We start from the raw sequence: 20,403 nt of genomic DNA, 5'->3' as shown, positions 1-20,403 counted from the left end.
GTTTTATTCAGTTCTAACAAGTGCGTGAAAATACACTGATATAACTTTAATGGTGCCTAACTACACAAAAAATATCCAAAACAACAGCTGCATATTTAGGTGTTAGAATAGTATAGTCATAAGGAGTGAAATAAAACAAACAATGGAAATAATTTGACCAAAAAATATTTCAGAGACCAGTGCAAAGTTCAGAGAAAGTAGGGCTCAGCTAGATTTAGTTTGATAACTAATGTACAACAATGTAGATTCTTTTTGAATAAATTGGGTAGCCCTTAAAAGGGCTTTTGGTGGCTGAATAGCCTCTGCAGACTGAAGTCTGGAACAGTTTACTTCTTCTTTGGTGTCTTCTTGGCTTTTGGTTTGGCTGCCTTCTTTTTGGCTGGTGACTTGGCTGCTGGCTTCTTTGGCTTGGCTGCTTTCTTTGCTGCTGGTTTTTTGCTTTTGGTTTGGCCGCCTTTTTCTCTCCAGCTGGTTTCTTTGCTGCTGGCTTCTTTTTCTTGGGTGTGGTCTTTGCCTTCTTAGGCTTGGCGGCCTTAGGTTTGGCTGCTTTTTTTGCCTTTGCTGGCTTCTTTTTAACCACTTTAGCCTCTCCAATTCTGAAGAGCCGGATGCTCCAGTTCCCTTGGACTGCTTCAAACTGTTGTTCTTAACTCCGGCTCTGAGTGCAAGTTTTAAATGAGCATTTACTGACTTGGCATCTTTTCCGACGTTGAAGTTGGCCATGAGTACTTCAGAATTGCTTGCCTTGAGAACCTCCACGTTCTTTCAAAGCGGCGATGGCTTTTCCAATCATCTCGCTGTATTTAGGATGTGCGGAAGGCTTCTTTGGCTTGGCTGCTGCCTTTTTCTTTGGTGATTTAGCTGGTGCTACTGCTGTGCTGCTGTTGCGTCTGCCATTTTGAATGATTCAAAATATTATCCTTTACGAAGTTTATACTACGAATAACGATTTGAAAATAACGCCATTCCAGGCCTCGTTTATTTATAACAGACGAACGCGGACCTCGACGAAGACACCCTTAAAAATAACTTGTAAAATCCATTACGCGATCTCGGTAAAATGATTATGTGCTTCTTCGAAGACTTTTATGATAATTTATAGTATAATTCTATCAAAAACATTCACATATAGCATACCAAATTGCTCAACAGTCATTAATCTTGCATGTTAGATAAACTGTGTATTTTTCGATGTACACAGTAAAAAGATATTAATAGTTAAAGTAGAACCGACTGAATTGTCTTCGCAGGTATGTTGACAGAAAATTTACGAGTTTTTCTCATTACACAAATATTCTATCGTCGTAAAATTGTACAGCGGAAGAAAAATCATTTCTCTCTAGGTTTCTTTCCGTTTTTATTCACTGGAAGCATGTTCCTCCTCGTAATAAGTTTGTTTCCAGCTAGAGGGAAACACACAAAAAGTTCACGCGCCATTGTTTAATTGCAGATTTTTACTAAAACTTCAAATAACATTTTTATTCAACCCGAGCGAAATTTCGCAAACATTCAAGATTCGAATGAACAAACCCAATATCTAGAATACGAATTTGAAACATCTTTTTATTTAATTTAGCGTTGGGAACTTTTCAGAGAGCGACTTTGTTTTCAGTGGATCTCAGGCACTGAACAACTGTTCTGTATGATGCACATTCGCTTTTATTTCCATTTTCATGTACAATTTGCGCACTTTCAAGTCAAAAACTCGAATATGTCTTATAGAATATACCATATTTTTCAACAAAATATATTTAATTAATTTTATTATCAATAACCGATGATCAGAGCTCAAAGTGGCCTGGCCGCCTGAAAGTTTCGATACAAACAAAAACAAAAACAAAACACGAAGATTTTTGTAGTTTTATAATTCGAAAGTGGTACATATCATTTGTATCTTAATGGACAATTACAAAAGTTCATTTATTTCCCCTCAAAAAGGGGAATGTGTGTCACAGTGAAGACTCTAGCTATACATATGCATTATACCTATATAAGCTATGCAAGTGAACCCAGAACCGGTAACGGGTGAAGCAGCATCCCGTGACACGGACGATTAAAAAGAGACGGAAGGACAAAAACACATCAGTGTGAACCATTGGACTTTGGGCAAAACATTTTCCCACTGTATTGAACTAAACCGCCAGCCCCTCCCCCTTTTTCCAAAAAACAAATTCCGGAGAAAAAAGGGGGGATATATAATAGGGTTCTCTTTTGAAGACATATTAGCATAGCGTTTAATGGATGTTAGTACAAGATGTAATATGCTGTGTGTGTGGTTTTCTTCTTCATTAAGGCCAAATAAAAAAAAGAATATGTGTGCTTCCTACTCCCTATCTACCTTATATTTTAAGCTTAGTCATAGCATACCTTAAAGATTTTTTTTTTTTTTATCATTTTCCAATAAGCACAGATTTTCTCAGTCTCCCATGTACGTATATACTAGTAGGCTATGTTTGTGTGTGTCGTTAAGGTGCTGTCATTTCAATATGAAAATAAGGAAGGAGATGTGGTATGATTGCCAATGAGACAACTATCCACCATAGTTCAAATGAAGTGGATGTAAGCAATTATAGACAACTGTATAGATGATCTTCAAAAATGAGAGAAAAAAACCTATACCGTGAACCTACAATTCACGCGATACCTGTTATCAGAGAAATAACTTTTTCTTACTTTTGTACCACTGTCCGTCCATCCATCCTTGTTTTTGTTCATCACAGTAGTCACATGTGACGTCACTGTATTGTTTCGGGTTGATTCACCTCGCGTGCTGTCGACAGATTAAAAAGACATAGCAAAGATACAGTCAAGTCGTCACACACTAAATAACAGAGAGAAAAAAGAAGAGAAAAATCACAGGACAACCATTTGAAAGAAACATAGAAACAAGTAGGTGCATTTATTTTATACACGAGTAAAACAAAGGTGAAATTCGAAAGGTAGAGAATAGTGAAATTTGCATAATAAATCGCAGGTAATAAAATGACAAAATAATTGCAGAACTGTTAAATGTTGAACAAAAACCTCCGTACTTTAGAGTTTCCTTCTAAATTTTAATACACAATATTATTGTAGTAATTTTGACAAATAATAAATAAAAAAATAAATATATAACAGACAAACGTCACTGCATTCATTTGCTACTAATCTGATTTTGACGATACGTTATACATCTTTTGTATTGTGTACATTTTAACAGTTTATTTATATAGTACTGAAAAAAAGTACTGAGTTTAATTTCAGAGTTACCTCCCCATTGACTAGTTGATATGAAATAGTGAGCCAACCTTTGACTTTGCATACGTGTAGAAAAAGTCCAACTAAAAATGTCAGTCAAGTTGAACACGAAGAAGAAGAGAGAAATGGAAAAACTCATATAATGACAAAAATGATTTTTCGGTTGAAGGTTAGCTGTGTGATTTTGACCCCCTTCCCCCTAAAAAAAGAGCACAATAAAACCCTAGCATGACTTCCTATTTTCGTAGATTGTCATTCTAACGAAAACTGATTAGAAAAAGTTTTATTCAGTTCTAACAAGTGCGTGAAAATACACTGATATAACTTTAATGGTGCCTAACTACACAAAAAATATCCAAAACAACAGCTGCATATTTAGGTGTTAGAAATAGTATAGTCATAAGGAGTGAAATAAAACAAACAATGGAAATAATTTGACCAAAAAAATATTTCAGAGACCAGTGCAAAGTTCAGAGAAAGTAGGGCTCAGCTAGATTTAGTTTGATAACTAATGTACAACAATTGTAGATTCTTTTTGAATAAATTGGGTAGCCCTTAAAAGGGCTTTTGGTGGCTGAATAGCCTCTGCAGACTGAAGTCTGGAACAGTTTACTTCTTCTTGGTGTCTTCTTGGCTTTTGGTTGGCTGCCTTCTTTTTGGCTGGTGACTTGGCTGCTGGCTTCTTTGGCTTGGCTGCTTTCTTTGCTGCTGGTTTTTTTGCTTTTGGTTTGGCCGCCTTTTTCTCTCCAGCTGGTTTCTTTGCTGCTGGCTTCTTTTTCTTGGGTGTGGTCTTTGCCTTCTTAGGCTTGGCGGCCTTAGGTTTGGCTGCTTTTTTTGCCTTTGCTGGCTTCTTTTTAACCACTTTAGCCTCTCCAATTCTGAAAGAGCCGGATGCTCCAGTTCCCTTGGACTGCTTCAAACTGTTGTTCTTAACTCCGGCTCTGAGTGCAAGTTTTAAATGAGCATTTACTGACTTGGCATCTTTTCCGACGTTGAAGTTGGCCATGATGTACTTCAGAATTGCTTGCCTTGAGGAACCTCCACGTTCTTTCAAAGCGGCGATGGCTTTTCCAATCATCTCGCTGTATTTAGGATGTGCGGAAGGCTTCTTTGGCTTGGCTGCTGCCTTTTTCTTTGGTGATTTAGCTGGTGCTACTGCTGGTGCTGCTGTTGCGTCTGCCATTTTGAATGATTCAAAATATTATCCTTTACGAAGTTTATACTACGAATAACGATTTGAAAATAACGCCATTCCAGGCCTCGTTTATTTATAACAGACGAACGCGGACCTCGACGAAGACACCCTTAAAAATAACTTGTAAAATCCATTACGCGATCTCGGTAAAATGATTATGTGCTTCTTCGAAGACTTTTATGATAATTTATAGTATAATTCTATCAAAAACATTCACATATAGCATACCAAATTGCTCAACAGTCATTAATCTTGCATGTTAGATAAACTGTGTATTTTTCGATGTACACAGTAAAAAGATATTAATAGTTAAAGTAGAACCGACTGAATTGTCTTCGCAGGTATGTTGACAGAAAATTTACGAGTTTTTCTCATTACACAAATATTCTATCGTCGTAAAATTGTACAGCGGAAGAAAAATCATTTCTCTCTAGGTTTCTTTCCGTTTTTATTCACTGGAAGCATGTTCCTCCTCGTAATAAGTTTGTTTCCAGCTAGAGGGAAACACACAAAAAGTTCACGCGCCATTGTTTAATTGCAGATTTTTACTAAAACTTCAAATAACATTTTTATTCAACCCGAGCGAAATTTCGCAAACATTCAAGATTCGAATGAACAAACCCAATATCTAGAATACGAATTTGAAACATCTTTTTATTTAATTTAGCGTTGGGAACTTTTCAGAGAGCGACTTTGTTTTCAGTGGATCTCAGGCACTGAACAACTGTTCTGTATGATGCACATTCGCTTTTATTTCCATTTTCATGTACAATTTGCGCACTTTCAAGTCAAAAACTCGAATATGTCTTATAGAATATACCATATTTTTCAACAAAATATATTTAATTAATTTTATTATCAATAACCGATGATCAGAGCTCAAAGTGGCCTGGCCGCCTGAAAGTTTCGATACAAACAAAAACAAAAACAAAACACGAAGATTTTTGTAGTTTTATAATTCGAAAGTGGTACATATCATTTGTATCTTAATGGACAATTACAAAAGTTCATTTATTTCCCCTCAAAAAGGGGAATGTGTGTCACAGTGAAGACTCTAGCTATACATATGCATTATACCTATATAAGCTATGCAAGTGAACCCAGAACCGGTAACGGGTGAAGCAGCATCCCGTGACACGGACGATTAAAAAGAGACGGAAGGACAAAAACACATCAGTGTGAACCATTGGACTTTGGGCAAAACATTTTCCCACTGTATTGAACTAAACCGCCAGCCCCTCCCCCTTTTTCCAAAAAAACAAAATCCGGAGAAAAAAGGGGGGATATATAATAGGGTTCTCTTTTGAAGACATATTAGCATAGCGTTTAATGGATGTTAGTACAAGATGTAATATGCTGTGTGTGTGGTTTTCTTCTTCATTAAGGCCAAATAAAAAAAAGAATATGTGTGCTTCCTACTCCCTATCTACCTTATATTTTAAGCTTAGTCATAGCATACCTTAAAGATTTTTTTTTTTTTTATCATTTTCCAATAAGCACAGATTTTCTCAGTCTCCCATGTACGTATATACTAGTAGGCTATGTTTGTGTGTGTCGTTAAGGTGCTGTCATTTCAATATGAAAATAAGGAAGGAGATGTGGTATGATTGCCAATGAGACAACTATCCACCATAGTTCAAATGAAGTGGATGTAAGCAATTATAGACAACTGTATAGATGATCTTCAAAAATGAGAGAAAAAAACCTATACCGTGAACCTACAATTCACGCGATACCTGTTATCAGAGAAATAACTTTTTCTTACTTTTGTACCACTGTCCGTCCATCCATCCTTGTTTTTGTTCATCACAGTAGTCACATGTGACGTCACTGTATTGTTTCGGGTTGATTCACCTCGCGTGCTGTCGACAGATTAAAAAGACATAGCAAAGATACAGTCAAGTCGTCACACACTAAATAACAGAGAGAAAAAAGAAGAGAAAAATCACAGGACAACCATTTGAAAGAAACATAGAAACAAGTAGGTGCATTTATTTTATACACGAGTAAAACAAAGGTGAAATTCGAAAGGTAGAGAATAGTGAAATTTGCATAATAAATCGCAGGTAATAAAATGACAAAATAATTGCAGAACTGTTAAATGTTGAACAAAAACCTCCGTACTTTAGAGTTTCCTTCTAAATTTTAATACACAATATTATTGTAGTAATTTTGACAAATAATAAATAAAAAAATAAATATATAACAGACAAACGTCACTGCATTCATTTGCTACTAATCTGATTTTGACGATACGTTATACATCTTTTGTATTGTGTACATTTTAACAGTTTATTTATATAGTACTGAAAAAAAGTACTGAGTTTAATTTCAGAGTTACCTCCCCATTGACTAGTTGATATGAAATAGTGAGCCAACCTTTGACTTTGCATACGTGTAGAAAAAGTCCAACTAAAAATGTCAGTCAAGTTGAACACGAAGAAGAAGAGAGAAATGGAAAAACTCATATAATGACAAAAATGATTTTTCGGTTGAAGGTTAGCTGTGTGATTTTGACCCCCTTCCCCCTAAAAAAAGAGCACAATAAAACCCTAGCATGACTTCCTATTTTCGTAGATTGTCATTCTAACGAAAACTGATTAGAAAAAGTTTTATTCAGTTCTAACAAGTGCGTGAAAATACACTGATATAACTTTAATGGTGCCTAACTACACAAAAAATATCCAAAACAACAGCTGCATATTTAGGTGTTAGAAATAGTATAGTCATAAGGAGTGAAATAAAACAAACAATGGAAATAATTTGACCAAAAAAATATTTCAGAGACCAGTGCAAAGTTCAGAGAAAGTAGGGCTCAGCTAGATTTAGTTTGATAACTAATGTACAACAATTGTAGATTCTTTTTGAATAAATTGGGTAGCCCTTAAAAGGGCTTTTGGTGGCTGAATAGCCTCTGCAGACTGAAGTCTGGAACAGTTTACTTCTTCTTTGGTGTCTTCTTGGCTTTTGGTTTGGCTGCCTTCTTTTTGGCTGGTGACTTGGCTGCTGGCTTCTTTGGCTTGGCTGCTTTCTTTGCTGCTGGTTTTTTTGCTTTTGGTTTGCCGCCTTTTTCTCTCCAGCTGGTTTCTTTGCTGCTGGCTTCTTTTTCTTGGGTGTGGTCTTTGCCTTCTTAGGCTTGGCGGCCTTAGGTTTGGCTGCTTTTTTTGCCTTTGCTGGCTTCTTTTTAACCACTTTAGCCTCTCCAATTCTGAAAGAGCCGGATGCTCCAGTTCCCTTGGACTGCTTCAAACTGTTGTTCTTAACTCCGGCTCTGAGTGCAAGTTTTAAATGAGCATTTACTGACTTGGCATCTTTTCCGACGTTGAAGTTGGCCATGATGTACTTCAGAATTGCTTGCCTGAGGAACCTCCACGTTCTTTCAAAGCGGCGATGGCTTTTCCAATCATCTCGCTGTATTTAGGATGTGCGGAAGGCTTCTTTGGCTTGGCTGCTGCCTTTTTCTTTGGTGATTTAGCTGGTGCTACTGCTGGTGCTGCTGTTGCGTCTGCCATTTTGAATGATTCAAAATATTATCCTTTACGAAGTTTATACTACGAATAACGATTTGAAAATAACGCCATTCCAGGCCTCGTTTATTTATAACAGACGAACGCGGACCTCGACGAAGACACCCTTAAAAATAACTTGTAAAATCCATTACGCGATCTCGGTAAAATGATTATGTGCTTCTTCGAAGACTTTTATGATAATTTATAGTATAATTCTATCAAAAACATTCACATATAGCATACCAAATTGCTCAACAGTCATTAATCTTGCATGTTAGATAAACTGTGTATTTTTCGATGTACACAGTAAAAAGATATTAATAGTTAAAGTAGAACCGACTGAATTGTCTTCGCAGGTATGTTGACAGAAAATTTACGAGTTTTTCTCATTACACAAATATTCTATCGTCGTAAAATTGTACAGCGGAAGAAAAATCATTTCTCTCTAGGTTTCTTTCCGTTTTTATTCACTGGAAGCATGTTCCTCCTCGTAATAAGTTTGTTTCCAGCTAGAGGGAAACACACAAAAAGTTCACGCGCCATTGTTTAATTGCAGATTTTTACTAAAACTTCAAATAACATTTTTATTCAACCCGAGCGAAATTTCGCAAACATTCAAGATTCGAATGAACAAACCCAATATCTAGAATACGAATTTGAAACATCTTTTTATTTAATTTAGCGTTGGGAACTTTTCAGAGAGCGACTTTGTTTTCAGTGGATCTCAGGCACTGAACAACTGTTCTGTATGATGCACATTCGCTTTTATTTCCATTTTCATGTACAATTTGCGCACTTTCAAGTCAAAAACTCGAATATGTCTTATAGAATATACCATATTTTTCAACAAAATATATTTAATTAATTTTATTATCAATAACCGATGATCAGAGCTCAAAGTGGCCTGGCCGCCTGAAAGTTTCGATACAAACAAAAACAAAAACAAAACACGAAGATTTTTGTAGTTTTATAATTCGAAAGTGGTACATATCATTTGTATCTTAATGGACAATTACAAAAGTTCATTTATTTCCCCTCAAAAAGGGGAATGTGTGTCACAGTGAAGACTCTAGCTATACATATGCATTATACCTATATAAGCTATGCAAGTGAACCCAGAACCGGTAACGGGTGAAGCAGCATCCCGTGACACGGACGATTAAAAAGAGACGGAAGGACAAAAACACATCAGTGTGAACCATTGGACTTTGGGCAAAACATTTTCCCACTGTATTGAACTAAACCGCCAGCCCCTCCCCCTTTTTCCAAAAAAACAAAATCCGGAGAAAAAAGGGGGGATATATAATAGGGTTCTCTTTTGAAGACATATTAGCATAGCGTTTAATGGATGTTAGTACAAGATGTAATATGCTGTGTGTGTGGTTTTCTTCTTCATTAAGGCCAAATAAAAAAAAGAATATGTGTGCTTCCTACTCCCTATCTACCTTATATTTTAAGCTTAGTCATAGCATACCTTAAAGATTTTTTTTTTTTTTATCATTTTCCAATAAGCACAGATTTTCTCAGTCTCCCATGTACGTATATACTAGTAGGCTATGTTTGTGTGTGTCGTTAAGGTGCTGTCATTTCAATATGAAAATAAGGAAGGAGATGTGGTATGATTGCCAATGAGACAACTATCCACCATAGTTCAAATGAAGTGGATGTAAGCAATTATAGACAACTGTATAGATGATCTTCAAAAATGAGAAAAAAACCTATACCGTGAACCTACAATTCACGCGATACCTGTTATCAGAGAAATAACTTTTTCTTACTTTTGTACCACTGTCCGTCCATCCATCCTTGTTTTTGTTCATCACAGTAGTCACATGTGACGTCACTGTATTGTTTCGGGTTGATTCACCTCGCGTGCTGTCGACAGATTAAAAAGACATAGCAAAGATACAGTCAAGTCGTCACACACTAAATAACAGAGAGAAAAAAGAAGAGAAAAATCACAGGACAACCATTTGAAAGAAACATAGAAACAAGTAGGTGCATTTATTTTATACACGAGTAAAACAAAGGTGAAATTCGAAAGGTAGAGAATAGTGAAATTTGCATAATAAATCGCAGGTAATAAAATGACAAAATAATTGCAGAACTGTTAAATGTTGAACAAAAACCTCCGTACTTTAGAGTTTCCTTCTAAATTTTAATACACAATATTATTGTAGTAATTTTGACAAATAATAAATAAAAAAATAAATATATAACAGACAAACGTCACTGCATTCATTTGCTACTAATCTGATTTTGACGATACGTTATACATCTTTTGTATTGTGTACATTTTAACAGTTTATTTATATAGTACTGAAAAAAAGTACTGAGTTTAATTTCAGAGTTACCTCCCCATTGACTAGTTGATATGAAATAGTGAGCCAACCTTTGACTTTGCATACGTGTAGAAAAAGTCCAACTAAAAATGTCAGTCAAGTTGAACACGAAGAAGAAGAGAGAAATGGAAAAACTCATATAATGACAAAAATGATTTTTCGGTTGAAGGTTAGCTGTGTGATTTTGACCCCCTTCCCCCTAAAAAAAGAGCACAATAAAACCCTAGCATGACTTCCTATTTTCGTAGATTGTCATTCTAACGAAAACTGATTAGAAAAAGTTTTATTCAGTTCTAACAAGTGCGTGAAAATACACTGATATAACTTTAATGGTGCCTAACTACACAAAAAATATCCAAAACAACAGCTGCATATTTAGGTGTTAGAAATAGTATAGTCATAAGGAGTGAAATAAAACAAACAATGGAAATAATTTGACCAAAAAAATATTTCAGAGACCAGTGCAAAGTTCAGAGAAAGTAGGGCTCAGCTAGATTTAGTTTGATAACTAATGTACAACAATTGTAGATTCTTTTTGAATAAATTGGGTAGCCCTTAAAAGGGCTTTTGGTGGCTGAATAGCCTCTGCAGACTGAAGTCTGGAACAGTTTACTTCTTCTTTGGTGTCTTCTTGGCTTTTGGTTTGGCTGCCTTCTTTTTGGCTGGTGACTTGGCTGCTGGCTTCTTTGGCTTGGCTGCTTTCTTTGCTGCTGGTTTTTTTGCTTTTGGTTTGGCCGCCTTTTTCTCTCCAGCTGGTTTCTTTGCTGCTGGCTTCTTTTTCTTGGGTGTGGTCTTTGCCTTCTTAGGCTTGGCGGCCTTAGGTTTGGCTGCTTTTTTTGCCTTTGCTGGCTTCTTTTTAACCACTTTAGCCTCTCCAATTCTGAAAGAGCCGGATGCTCCAGTTCCCTTGGACTGCTTCAAACTGTTGTTCTTAACTCCGGCTCTGAGTGCAAGTTTTAAATGAGCATTTACTGACTTGGCATCTTTTCCGACGTTGAAGTTGGCCATGATGTACTTCAGAATTGCTTGCCTTGAGGAACCTCCACGTTCTTTCAAAGCGGCGATGGCTTTTCCAATCATCTCGCTGTATTTAGGATGTGCGGAAGGCTTCTTTGGCTTGGCTGCTGCCTTTTTCTTTGGTGATTTAGCTGGTGCTACTGCTGGTGCTGCTGTTGCGTCTGCCATTTTGAATGATTCAAAATATTATCCTTTACGAAGTTTATACTACGAATAACGATTTGAAAATAACGCCATTCCAGGCCTCGTTTATTTATAACAGACGAACGCGGACCTCGACGAAGACACCCTTAAAAATAACTTGTAAAATCCATTACGCGATCTCGGTAAAATGATTATGTGCTTCTTCGAAGACTTTTATGATAATTTATAGTATAATTCTATCAAAAACATTCACATATAGCATACCAAATTGCTCAACAGTCATTAATCTTGCATGTTAGATAAACTGTGTATTTTTCGATGTACACAGTAAAAAGATATTAATAGTTAAAGTAGAACCGACTGAATTGTCTTCGCAGGTATGTTGACAGAAAATTTACGAGTTTTTCTCATTACACAAATATTCTATCGTCGTAAAATTGTACAGCGGAAGAAAAATCATTTCTCTCTAGGTTTCTTTCCGTTTTTATTCACTGGAAGCATGTTCCTCCTCGTAATAAGTTTGTTTCCAGCTAGAGGGAAACACACAAAAAGTTCACGCGCCATTGTTTAATTGCAGATTTTTACTAAAACTTCAAATAACATTTTTATTCAACCCGAGCGAAATTTCGCAAACATTCAAGATTCGAATGAACAAACCCAATATCTAGAATACGAATTTGAAACATCTTTTTATTTAATTTAGCGTTGGGAACTTTTCAGAGAGCGACTTTGTTTTCAGTGGATCTCAGGCACTGAACAACTGTTCTGTATGATGCACATTCGCTTTTATTTCCATTTTCATGTACAATTTGCGCACTTTCAAGTCAAAAACTCGAATATGTCTTATAGAATATACCATATTTTTCAACAAAATATATTTAATTAATTTTATTATCAATAACCGATGATCAGAGCTCAAAGTGGCCTGGCCGCCTGAAAGTTTCGATACAAACAAAAACAAAAACAAAACACGAAGATTTTTGTAGTTTTATAATTCGAAAGTGGTACATATCATTTGTATCTTAATGGACAATTACAAAAGTTCATTTATTTCCCCTCAAAAAGGGGAATGTGTGTCACAGTGAAGACTCTAGCTATACATATGCATTATACCTATATAAGCTATGCAAGTGAACCCAGAACCGGTAACGGGTGAAGCAGCATCCCGTGACACGGACGATTAAAAAGAGACGGAAGGACAAAAACACATCAGTGTGAACCATTGGACTTTGGGCAAAACATTTTCCCACTGTATTGAACTAAACCGCCAGCCCCTCCCCCTTTTTCCAAAAAAACAAAATCCGGAGAAAAAAGGGGGGATATATAATAGGGTTCTCTTTTGAAGACATATTAGCATAGCGTTTAATGGATGTTAGTACAAGATGTAATATGCTGTGTGTGTGGTTTTCTTCTTCATTAAGGCCAAATAAAAAAAAGAATATGTGTGCTTCCTACTCCCTATCTACCTTATATTTTAAGCTTAGTCATAGCATACCTTAAAGATTTTTTTTTTTTTTATCATTTTCCAATAAGCACAGATTTTCTCAGTCTCCCATGTACGTATATACTAGTAGGCTATGTTTGTGTGTGTCGTTAAGGTGCTGTCATTTCAATATGAAAATAAGGAAGGAGATGTGGTATGATTGCCAATGAGACAACTATCCACCATAGTTCAAATGAAGTGGATGTAAGCAATTATAGACAACTGTATAGATGATCTTCAAAAATGAGAGAAAAAAACCTATACCGTGAACCTACAATTCACGCGATACCTGTTATCAGAGAAATAACTTTTTCTTACTTTTGTACCACTGTCCGTCCATCCATCCTTGTTTTTGTTCATCACAGTAGTCACATGTGACGTCACTGTATTGTTTCGGGTTGATTCACCTCGCGTGCTGTCGACAGATTAAAAAGACATAGCAAAGATACAGTCAAGTCGTCACACACTAAATAACAGAGAGAAAAAAGAAGAGAAAAATCACAGGACAACCATTTGAAAGAAACATAGAAACAAGTAGGTGCATTTATTTTATACACGAGTAAAACAAAGGTGAAATTCGAAAGGTAGAGAATAGTGAAATTTGCATAATAAATCGCAGGTAATAAAATGACAAAATAATTGCAGAACTGTTAAATGTTGAACAAAAACCTCCGTACTTTAGAGTTTCCTTCTAAATTTTAATACACAATATTATTGTAGTAATTTTGACAAATAATAAATAAAAAAATAAATATATAACAGACAAACGTCACTGCATTCATTTGCTACTAATCTGATTTTGACGATACGTTATACATCTTTTGTATTGTGTACATTTTAACAGTTTATTTATATAGTACTGAAAAAAAGTACTGAGTTTAATTTCAGAGTTACCTCCCCATTGACTAGTTGATATGAAATAGTGAGCCAACCTTTGACTTTGCATACGTGTAGAAAAAGTCCAACTAAAAATGTCAGTCAAGTTGAACACGAAGAAGAAGAGAGAAATGGAAAAACTCATATAATGACAAAAATGATTTTTCGGTTGAAGGTTAGCTGTGTGATTTTGACCCCCTTCCCCCTAAAAAAAGAGCACAATAAAACCCTAGCATGACTTCCTATTTTCGTAGATTGTCATTCTAACGAAAACTGATTAGAAAAAGTTTTATTCAGTTCTAACAAGTGCGTGAAAATACACTGATATAACTTTAATGGTGCCTAACTACACAAAAAATATCCAAAACAACAGCTGCATATTTAGGTGTTAGAAATAGTATAGTCATAAGGAGTGAAATAAAACAAACAATGGAAATAATTTGACCAAAAAAATATTTCAGAGACCAGTGCAAAGTTCAGAGAAAGTAGGGCTCAGCTAGATTTAGTTTGATAACTAATGTACAACAATTGTAGATTCTTTTTGAATAAATTGGGTAGCCCTTAAAAGGGCTTTTGGTGGCTGAATAGCCTCTGCAGACTGAAGTCTGGAACAGTTTACTTCTTCTTTGGTGTCTTCTTGGCTTTTGGTTTGGCTGCCTTCTTTTTGGCTGGTGACTTGGCTGCTGGCTTCTTTGGCTTGGCTGCTTTCTTTGCTGCTGGTTTTTTTGCTTTTGGTTTGGCCGCCTTTTTCTCTCCAGCTGGTTTCTTTGCTGCTGGCTTCTTTTTCTTGGGTGTGGTCTTTGCCTTCTTAGGCTTGGCGGCCTTAGGTTTGGCTGCTTTTTTTGCCTTTGCTGGCTTCTTTTTAACCACTTTAGCCTCTCCAATTCTGAAAGAGCGGATGCTCCAGTTCCCTTGGACTGCTTCAAACTGTTGTTCTTAACTCCGGCTCTGAGTGCAAGTTTTAAATGAGCATTTACTGACTTGGCATCTTTTCCGACGTTGAAGTTGGCCATGATGTACTTCAGAATTGCTTGCCTTGAGGAACCTCCACGTTCTTTCAAAGCGGCGATGGCTTTTCCAATCATCTCGCTGTATTTAGGATGTGCGGAAGGCTTCTTTGGCTTGGCTGCTGCCTTTTTCTTTGGTGATTTAGCTGGTGCTACTGCTGGTGCTGCTGTTGCGTCTGCCATTTTGAATGATTCAAAATATTATCCTTTACGAAGTTTATACTACGAATAACGATTTGAAAATAACGCCATTCCAGGCCTCGTTTATTTATAACAGACGAACGCGGACCTCGACGAAGACACCCTTAAAAATAACTTGTAAAATCCATTACGCGATCTCGGTAAAATGATTATGTGCTTCTTCGAAGACTTTTATGATAATTTATAGTATAATTCTATCAAAAACATTCACATATAGCATACCAAATTGCTCAACAGTCATTAATCTTGCATGTTAGATAAACTGTGTATTTTTCGATGTACACAGTAAAAAGATATTAATAGTTAAAGTAGAACCGACTGAATTGTCTTCGCAGGTATGTTGACAGAAAATTTACGAGTTTTTCTCATTACACAAATATTCTATCGTCGTAAAATTGTACAGCGGAAGAAAAATCATTTCTCTCTAGGTTTCTTTCCGTTTTTATTCACTGGAAGCATGTTCCTCCTCGTAATAAGTTTGTTTCCAGCTAGAGGGAAACACACAAAAAGTTCACGCGCCATTGTTTAATTGCAGATTTTTACTAAAACTTCAAATAACATTTTTATTCAACCCGAGCGAAATTTCGCAAACATTCAAGATTCGAATGAACAAACCCAATATCTAGAATACGAATTTGAAACATCTTTTTATTTAATTTAGCGTTGGGAACTTTTCAGAGAGCGACTTTGTTTTCAGTGGATCTCAGGCACTGAACAACTGTTCTGTATGATGCACATTCGCTTTTATTTCCATTTTCATGTACAATTTGCGCACTTTCAAGTCAAAAACTCGAATATGTCTTATAGAATATACCATATTTTTCAACAAAATATATTTAATTAATTTTATTATCAATAACCGATGATCAGAGCTCAAAGTGGCCTGGCCGCCTGAAAGTTTCGATACAAACAAAAACAAAAACAAAACACGAAGATTTTTGTAGTTTTATAATTCGAAAGTGGTACATATCATTTGTATCTTAATGGACAATTACAAAAGTTCATTTATTTCCCCTCAAAAAGGGGAATGTGTGTCACAGTGAAGACTCTAGCTATACATATGCATTATACCTATATAAGCTATGCAAGTGAACCCAGAACCGGTAACGGGTGAAGCAGCATCCCGTGACACGGACGATTAAAAAGAGACGGAAGGACAAAAACACATCAGTGTGAACCATTGGACTTTGGGCAAAACATTTTCCCACTGTATTGAACTAAACCGCCAGCCCCTCCCCCTTTTTCCAAAAAAACAAAATCCGGAGAAAAAAGGGGGGATATATAATAGGGTTCTCTTTTGAAGACATATTAGCATAGCGTTTAATGGATGTTAGTACAAGATGTAATATGCTGTGTGTGTGGTTTTCTTCTTCATTAAGGCCAAATAAAAAAAAGAATATGTGTGCTTCCTACTCCCTATCTACCTTATATTTTAAGCTTAGTCATAGCATACCTTAAAGATTTTTTTTTTTTTTATCATTTTCCAATAAGCACAGATTTTCTCAGTCTCCCATGTACGTATATACTAGTAGGCTATGTTTGTGTGTGTCGTTAAGGTGCTGTCATTTCAATATGAAAATAAGGAAGGAGATGTGGTATGATTGCCAATGAGACAACTATCCACCATAGTTCAAATGAAGTGGATGTAAGCAATTATAGACAACTGTATAGATGATCTTCAAAAATGAGAGAAAAAAACCTATACCGTGAACCTACAATTCACGCGATACCTGTTATCAGAGAAATAACTTTTTCTTACTTTTGTACCACTGTCCGTCCATCCATCCTTGTTTTTGTTCATCACAGTAGTCACATGTGACGTCACTGTATTGTTTCGGGTTGATTCACCTCGCGTGCTGTCGACAGATTAAAAAGACATAGCAAAGATACAGTCAAGTCGTCACACACTAAATAACAGAGAGAAAAAAGAAGAGAAAAATCACAGGACAACCATTTGAAAGAAACATAGAAACAAGTAGGTGCATTTATTTTATACACGAGTAAAACAAAGGTGAAATTCGAAAGGTAGAGAATAGTGAAATTTGCATAATAAATCGCAGGTAATAAAATGACAAAATAATTGCAGAACTGTTAAATGTTGAACAAAAACCTCCGTACTTTAGAGTTTCCTTCTAAATTTTAATACACAATATTATTGTAGTAATTTTGACAAATAATAAATAAAAAAATAAATATATAACAGACAAACGTCACTGCATTCATTTGCTACTAATCTGATTTTGACGATACGTTATACATCTTTTGTATTGTGTACATTTTAACAGTTTATTTATATAGTACTGAAAAAAAGTACTGAGTTTAATTTCAGAGTTACCTCCCCATTGACTAGTTGATATGAAATAGTGAGCCAACCTTTGACTTTGCATACGTGTAGAAAAAGTCCAACTAAAAATGTCAGTCAAGTTGAACACGAAGAAGAAGAGAGAAATGGAAAAACTCATATAATGACAAAAATGATTTTTCGGTTGAAGGTTAGCTGTGTGATTTTGACCCCCTTCCCCCTAAAAAAAGAGCACAATAAAACCCTAGCATGACTTCCTATTTTCGTAGATTGTCATTCTAACGAAAACTGATTAGAAAAAGTTTTATTCAGTTCTAACAAGTGCGTGAAAATACACTGATATAACTTTAATGGTGCCTAACTACACAAAAAATATCCAAAACAACAGCTGCATATTTAGGTGTTAGAAATAGTATAGTCATAAGGAGTGAAATAAAACAAACAATGGAAATAATTTGACCAAAAAAATATTTCAGAGACCAGTGCAAAGTTCAGAGAAAGTAGGGCTCAGCTAGATTTAGTTTGATAACTAATGTACAACAATTGTAGATTCTTTTTGAATAAATTGGGTAGCCCTTAAAAGGGCTTTTGGTGGCTGAATAGCCTCTGCAGACTGAAGTCTGGAACAGTTTACTTCTTCTTTGGTGTCTTCTTGGCTTTTGGTTTGGCTGCCTTCTTTTTGGCTGGTGACTTGGCTGCTGGCTTCTTTGGCTTGGCTGCTTTCTTTGCTGCTGGTTTTTTTGCTTTTGGTTTGGCCGCCTTTTTCTCTCCAGCTGGTTTCTTTGCTGCTGGCTTCTTTTTCTTGGGTGTGGTCTTTGCCTTCTTAGGCTTGGCGGCCTTAGGTTTGGCTGCTTTTTTTGCCTTTGCTGGCTTCTTTTTAACCACTTTAGCCTCTCCAATTCTGAAAGAGCCGGATGCTCCAGTTCCCTTGGACTGCTTCAAACTGTTGTTCTTAACTCCGGCTCTGAGTGCAAGTTTTAAATGAGCATTTACTGACTTGGCATCTTTTCCGACGTTGAAGTTGGCCATGATGTACTTCAGAATTGCTTGCCTTGAGGAACCTCCACGTTCTTTCAAAGCGGCGATGGCTTTTCCAATCATCTCGCTGTATTTAGGATGTGCGGAAGGCTTCTTTGGCTTGGCTGCTGCCTTTTTCTTTGGTGATTTAGCTGGTGCTACTGCTGGTGCTGCTGTTGCGTCTGCCATTTTGAATGATTCAAAATATTATCCTTTACGAAGTTTATACTACGAATAACGATTTGAAAATAACGCCATTCCAGGCCTCGTTTATTTATAACAGACGAACGCGGACCTCGACGAAGACACCCTTAAAAATAACTTGTAAAATCCATTACGCGATCTCGGTAAAATGATTATGTGCTTCTTCGAAGACTTTTATGATAATTTATAGTATAATTCTATCAAAAACATTCACATATAGCATACCAAATTGCTCAACAGTCATTAATCTTGCATGTTAGATAAACTGTGTATTTTTCGATGTACACAGTAAAAAGATATTAATAGTTAAAGTAGAACCGACTGAATTGTCTTCGCAGGTATGTTGACAGAAAATTTACGAGTTTTTCTCATTACACAAATATTCTATCGTCGTAAAATTGTACAGCGGAAGAAAAATCATTTCTCTCTAGGTTTCTTTCCGTTTTTATTCACTGGAAGCATGTTCCTCCTCGTAATAAGTTTGTTTCCAGCTAGAGGGAAACACACAAAAAGTTCACGCGCCATTGTTTAATTGCAGATTTTTACTAAAACTTCAAATAACATTTTTATTCAACCCGAGCGAAATTTCGCAAACATTCAAGATTCGAATGAACAAACCCAATATCTAGAATACGAATTTGAAACATCTTTTTATTTAATTTAGCGTTGGGAACTTTTCAGAGAGCGACTTTGTTTTCAGTGGATCTCAGGCACTGAACAACTGTTCTGTATGATGCACATTCGCTTTTATTTCCATTTTCATGTACAATTTGCGCACTTTCAAGTCAAAAACTCGAATATGTCTTATAGAATATACCATATTTTTCAACAAAATATATTTAATTAATTTTATTATCAATAACCGATGATCAGAGCTCAAAGTGGCCTGGCCGCCTGAAAGTTTCGATACAAACAAAAACAAAAACAAAACACGAAGATTTTTGTAGTTTTATAATTCGAAAGTGGTACATATCATTTGTATCTTAATGGACAATTACAAAAGTTCATTTATTTCCCCTCAAAAAGGGGAATGTGTGTCACAGTGAAGACTCTAGCTATACATATGCATTATACCTATATAAGCTATGCAAGTGAACCCAGAACCGGTAACGGGGTGAAGCAGCATCCCGTGACACGGACGATTAAAAAGAGACGGAAGGACAAAAACACATCAGTGTGAACCATTGGACTTTGGGCAAAACATTTTCCCACTGTATTGAACTAAACCGCCAGCCCCTCCCCCTTTTTCCAAAAAAACAAAATCCGGAGAAAAAAGGGGGGATATATAATAGGGTTCTCTTTTGAAGACATATTAGCATAGCGTTTAATGGATGTTAGTACAAGATGTAATATGCTGTGTGTGTGGTTTTCTTCTTCATTAAGGCCAAATAAAAAAAAGAATATGTGTGCTTCCTACTCCCTATCTACCTTATATTTTAAGCTTAGTCATAGCATACCTTAAAGATTTTTTTTTTTTTTATCATTTTCCAATAAGCACAGATTTTCTCAGTCTCCCATGTACGTATATACTAGTAGGCTATGTTTGTGTGTGTCGTTAAGGTGCTGTCATTTCAATATGAAAATAAGGAAGGAGATGTGGTATGATTGCCAATGAGACAACTATCCACCATAGTTCAAATGAAGTGGATGTAAGCAATTATAGACAACTGTATAGATGATCTTCAAAAATGAGAGAAAAAAACCTATACCGTGAACCTACAATTCACGCGATACCTGTTATCAGAGAAATAACTTTTTCTTACTTTTGTACCACTGTCCGTCCATCCATCCTTGTTTTTGTTCATCACAGTAGTCACATGTGACGTCACTGTATTGTTTCGGGTTGATTCACCTCGCGTGCTGTCGACA

At 36.0% G+C, this 20,403-nt stretch overlaps 3 protein-coding genes and 3 pseudogenes across 3 annotated transcripts; all 6 read right to left on the bottom strand.

Annotated features, from left to right (window-relative positions):
* Nucleotides 1-295: 295 nt before the first annotated feature.
* Nucleotides 296-2,699, bottom strand: LOC134690309 (histone H1-delta-like; annotated as a pseudogene).
* Nucleotides 2,700-3,745: 1,046 nt separating this feature from the next.
* LOC134690308 (histone H1-delta-like) lies at nucleotides 3,746-4,420 on the bottom strand. Its single transcript, XM_063550282.1, has one exon. The coding sequence runs from the start codon at nucleotides 4,418-4,420 to the stop codon at nucleotides 3,746-3,748; it is 675 nt and encodes a 224-aa protein (XP_063406352.1).
* Nucleotides 4,421-7,342: 2,922 nt separating this feature from the next.
* LOC134690307 (histone H1-delta-like) lies at nucleotides 7,343-7,944 on the bottom strand (annotated as a pseudogene).
* A 2,920-nt stretch (nucleotides 7,945-10,864) lies between these two features.
* On the bottom strand, nucleotides 10,865-11,468 carry LOC134690306 (histone H1-delta-like). The gene has a single exon (XM_063550281.1). It carries the CDS (start codon nucleotides 11,466-11,468, stop codon nucleotides 10,893-10,895), a length of 576 nt encoding a protein of 191 aa, XP_063406351.1. The 3' UTR covers nucleotides 10,865-10,892.
* Nucleotides 11,469-14,390: 2,922 nt separating this feature from the next.
* Nucleotides 14,391-14,993, bottom strand: LOC134690305 (histone H1-delta-like; annotated as a pseudogene).
* A 2,919-nt stretch (nucleotides 14,994-17,912) lies between these two features.
* LOC134690303 (histone H1-delta-like) lies at nucleotides 17,913-18,519 on the bottom strand. The gene has a single exon (XM_063550280.1). It carries the CDS (start codon nucleotides 18,517-18,519, stop codon nucleotides 17,944-17,946), a length of 576 nt encoding a protein of 191 aa, XP_063406350.1. The 3' UTR covers nucleotides 17,913-17,943.
* Between the last annotated feature and the right edge of the window lie 1,884 nt (nucleotides 18,520-20,403).

Source organism: Mytilus trossulus, chromosome 11, assembly GCF_036588685.1.
Source record: "Mytilus trossulus isolate FHL-02 chromosome 11, PNRI_Mtr1.1.1.hap1, whole genome shotgun sequence".
Lineage (NCBI taxonomy): Eukaryota > Metazoa > Mollusca > Bivalvia > Mytilida > Mytilidae > Mytilus > Mytilus trossulus.
This window is presented reverse-complemented; position numbering and strand designations above follow the sequence as displayed.

Coding starts and splice junctions, on each gene's coding strand:
- LOC134690308 (XM_063550282.1), bottom strand. CDS start 4,420: ATGGCAGACGCAACAGCAGCACCAGCAGTAGCACCAGCTAAATCACCA.
- LOC134690306 (XM_063550281.1), bottom strand. CDS start 11,468: ATGGCAGACGCAACAGCAGCACCAGCAGTAGCACCAGCTAAATCACCA.
- LOC134690303 (XM_063550280.1), bottom strand. CDS start 18,519: ATGGCAGACGCAACAGCAGCACCAGCAGTAGCACCAGCTAAATCACCA.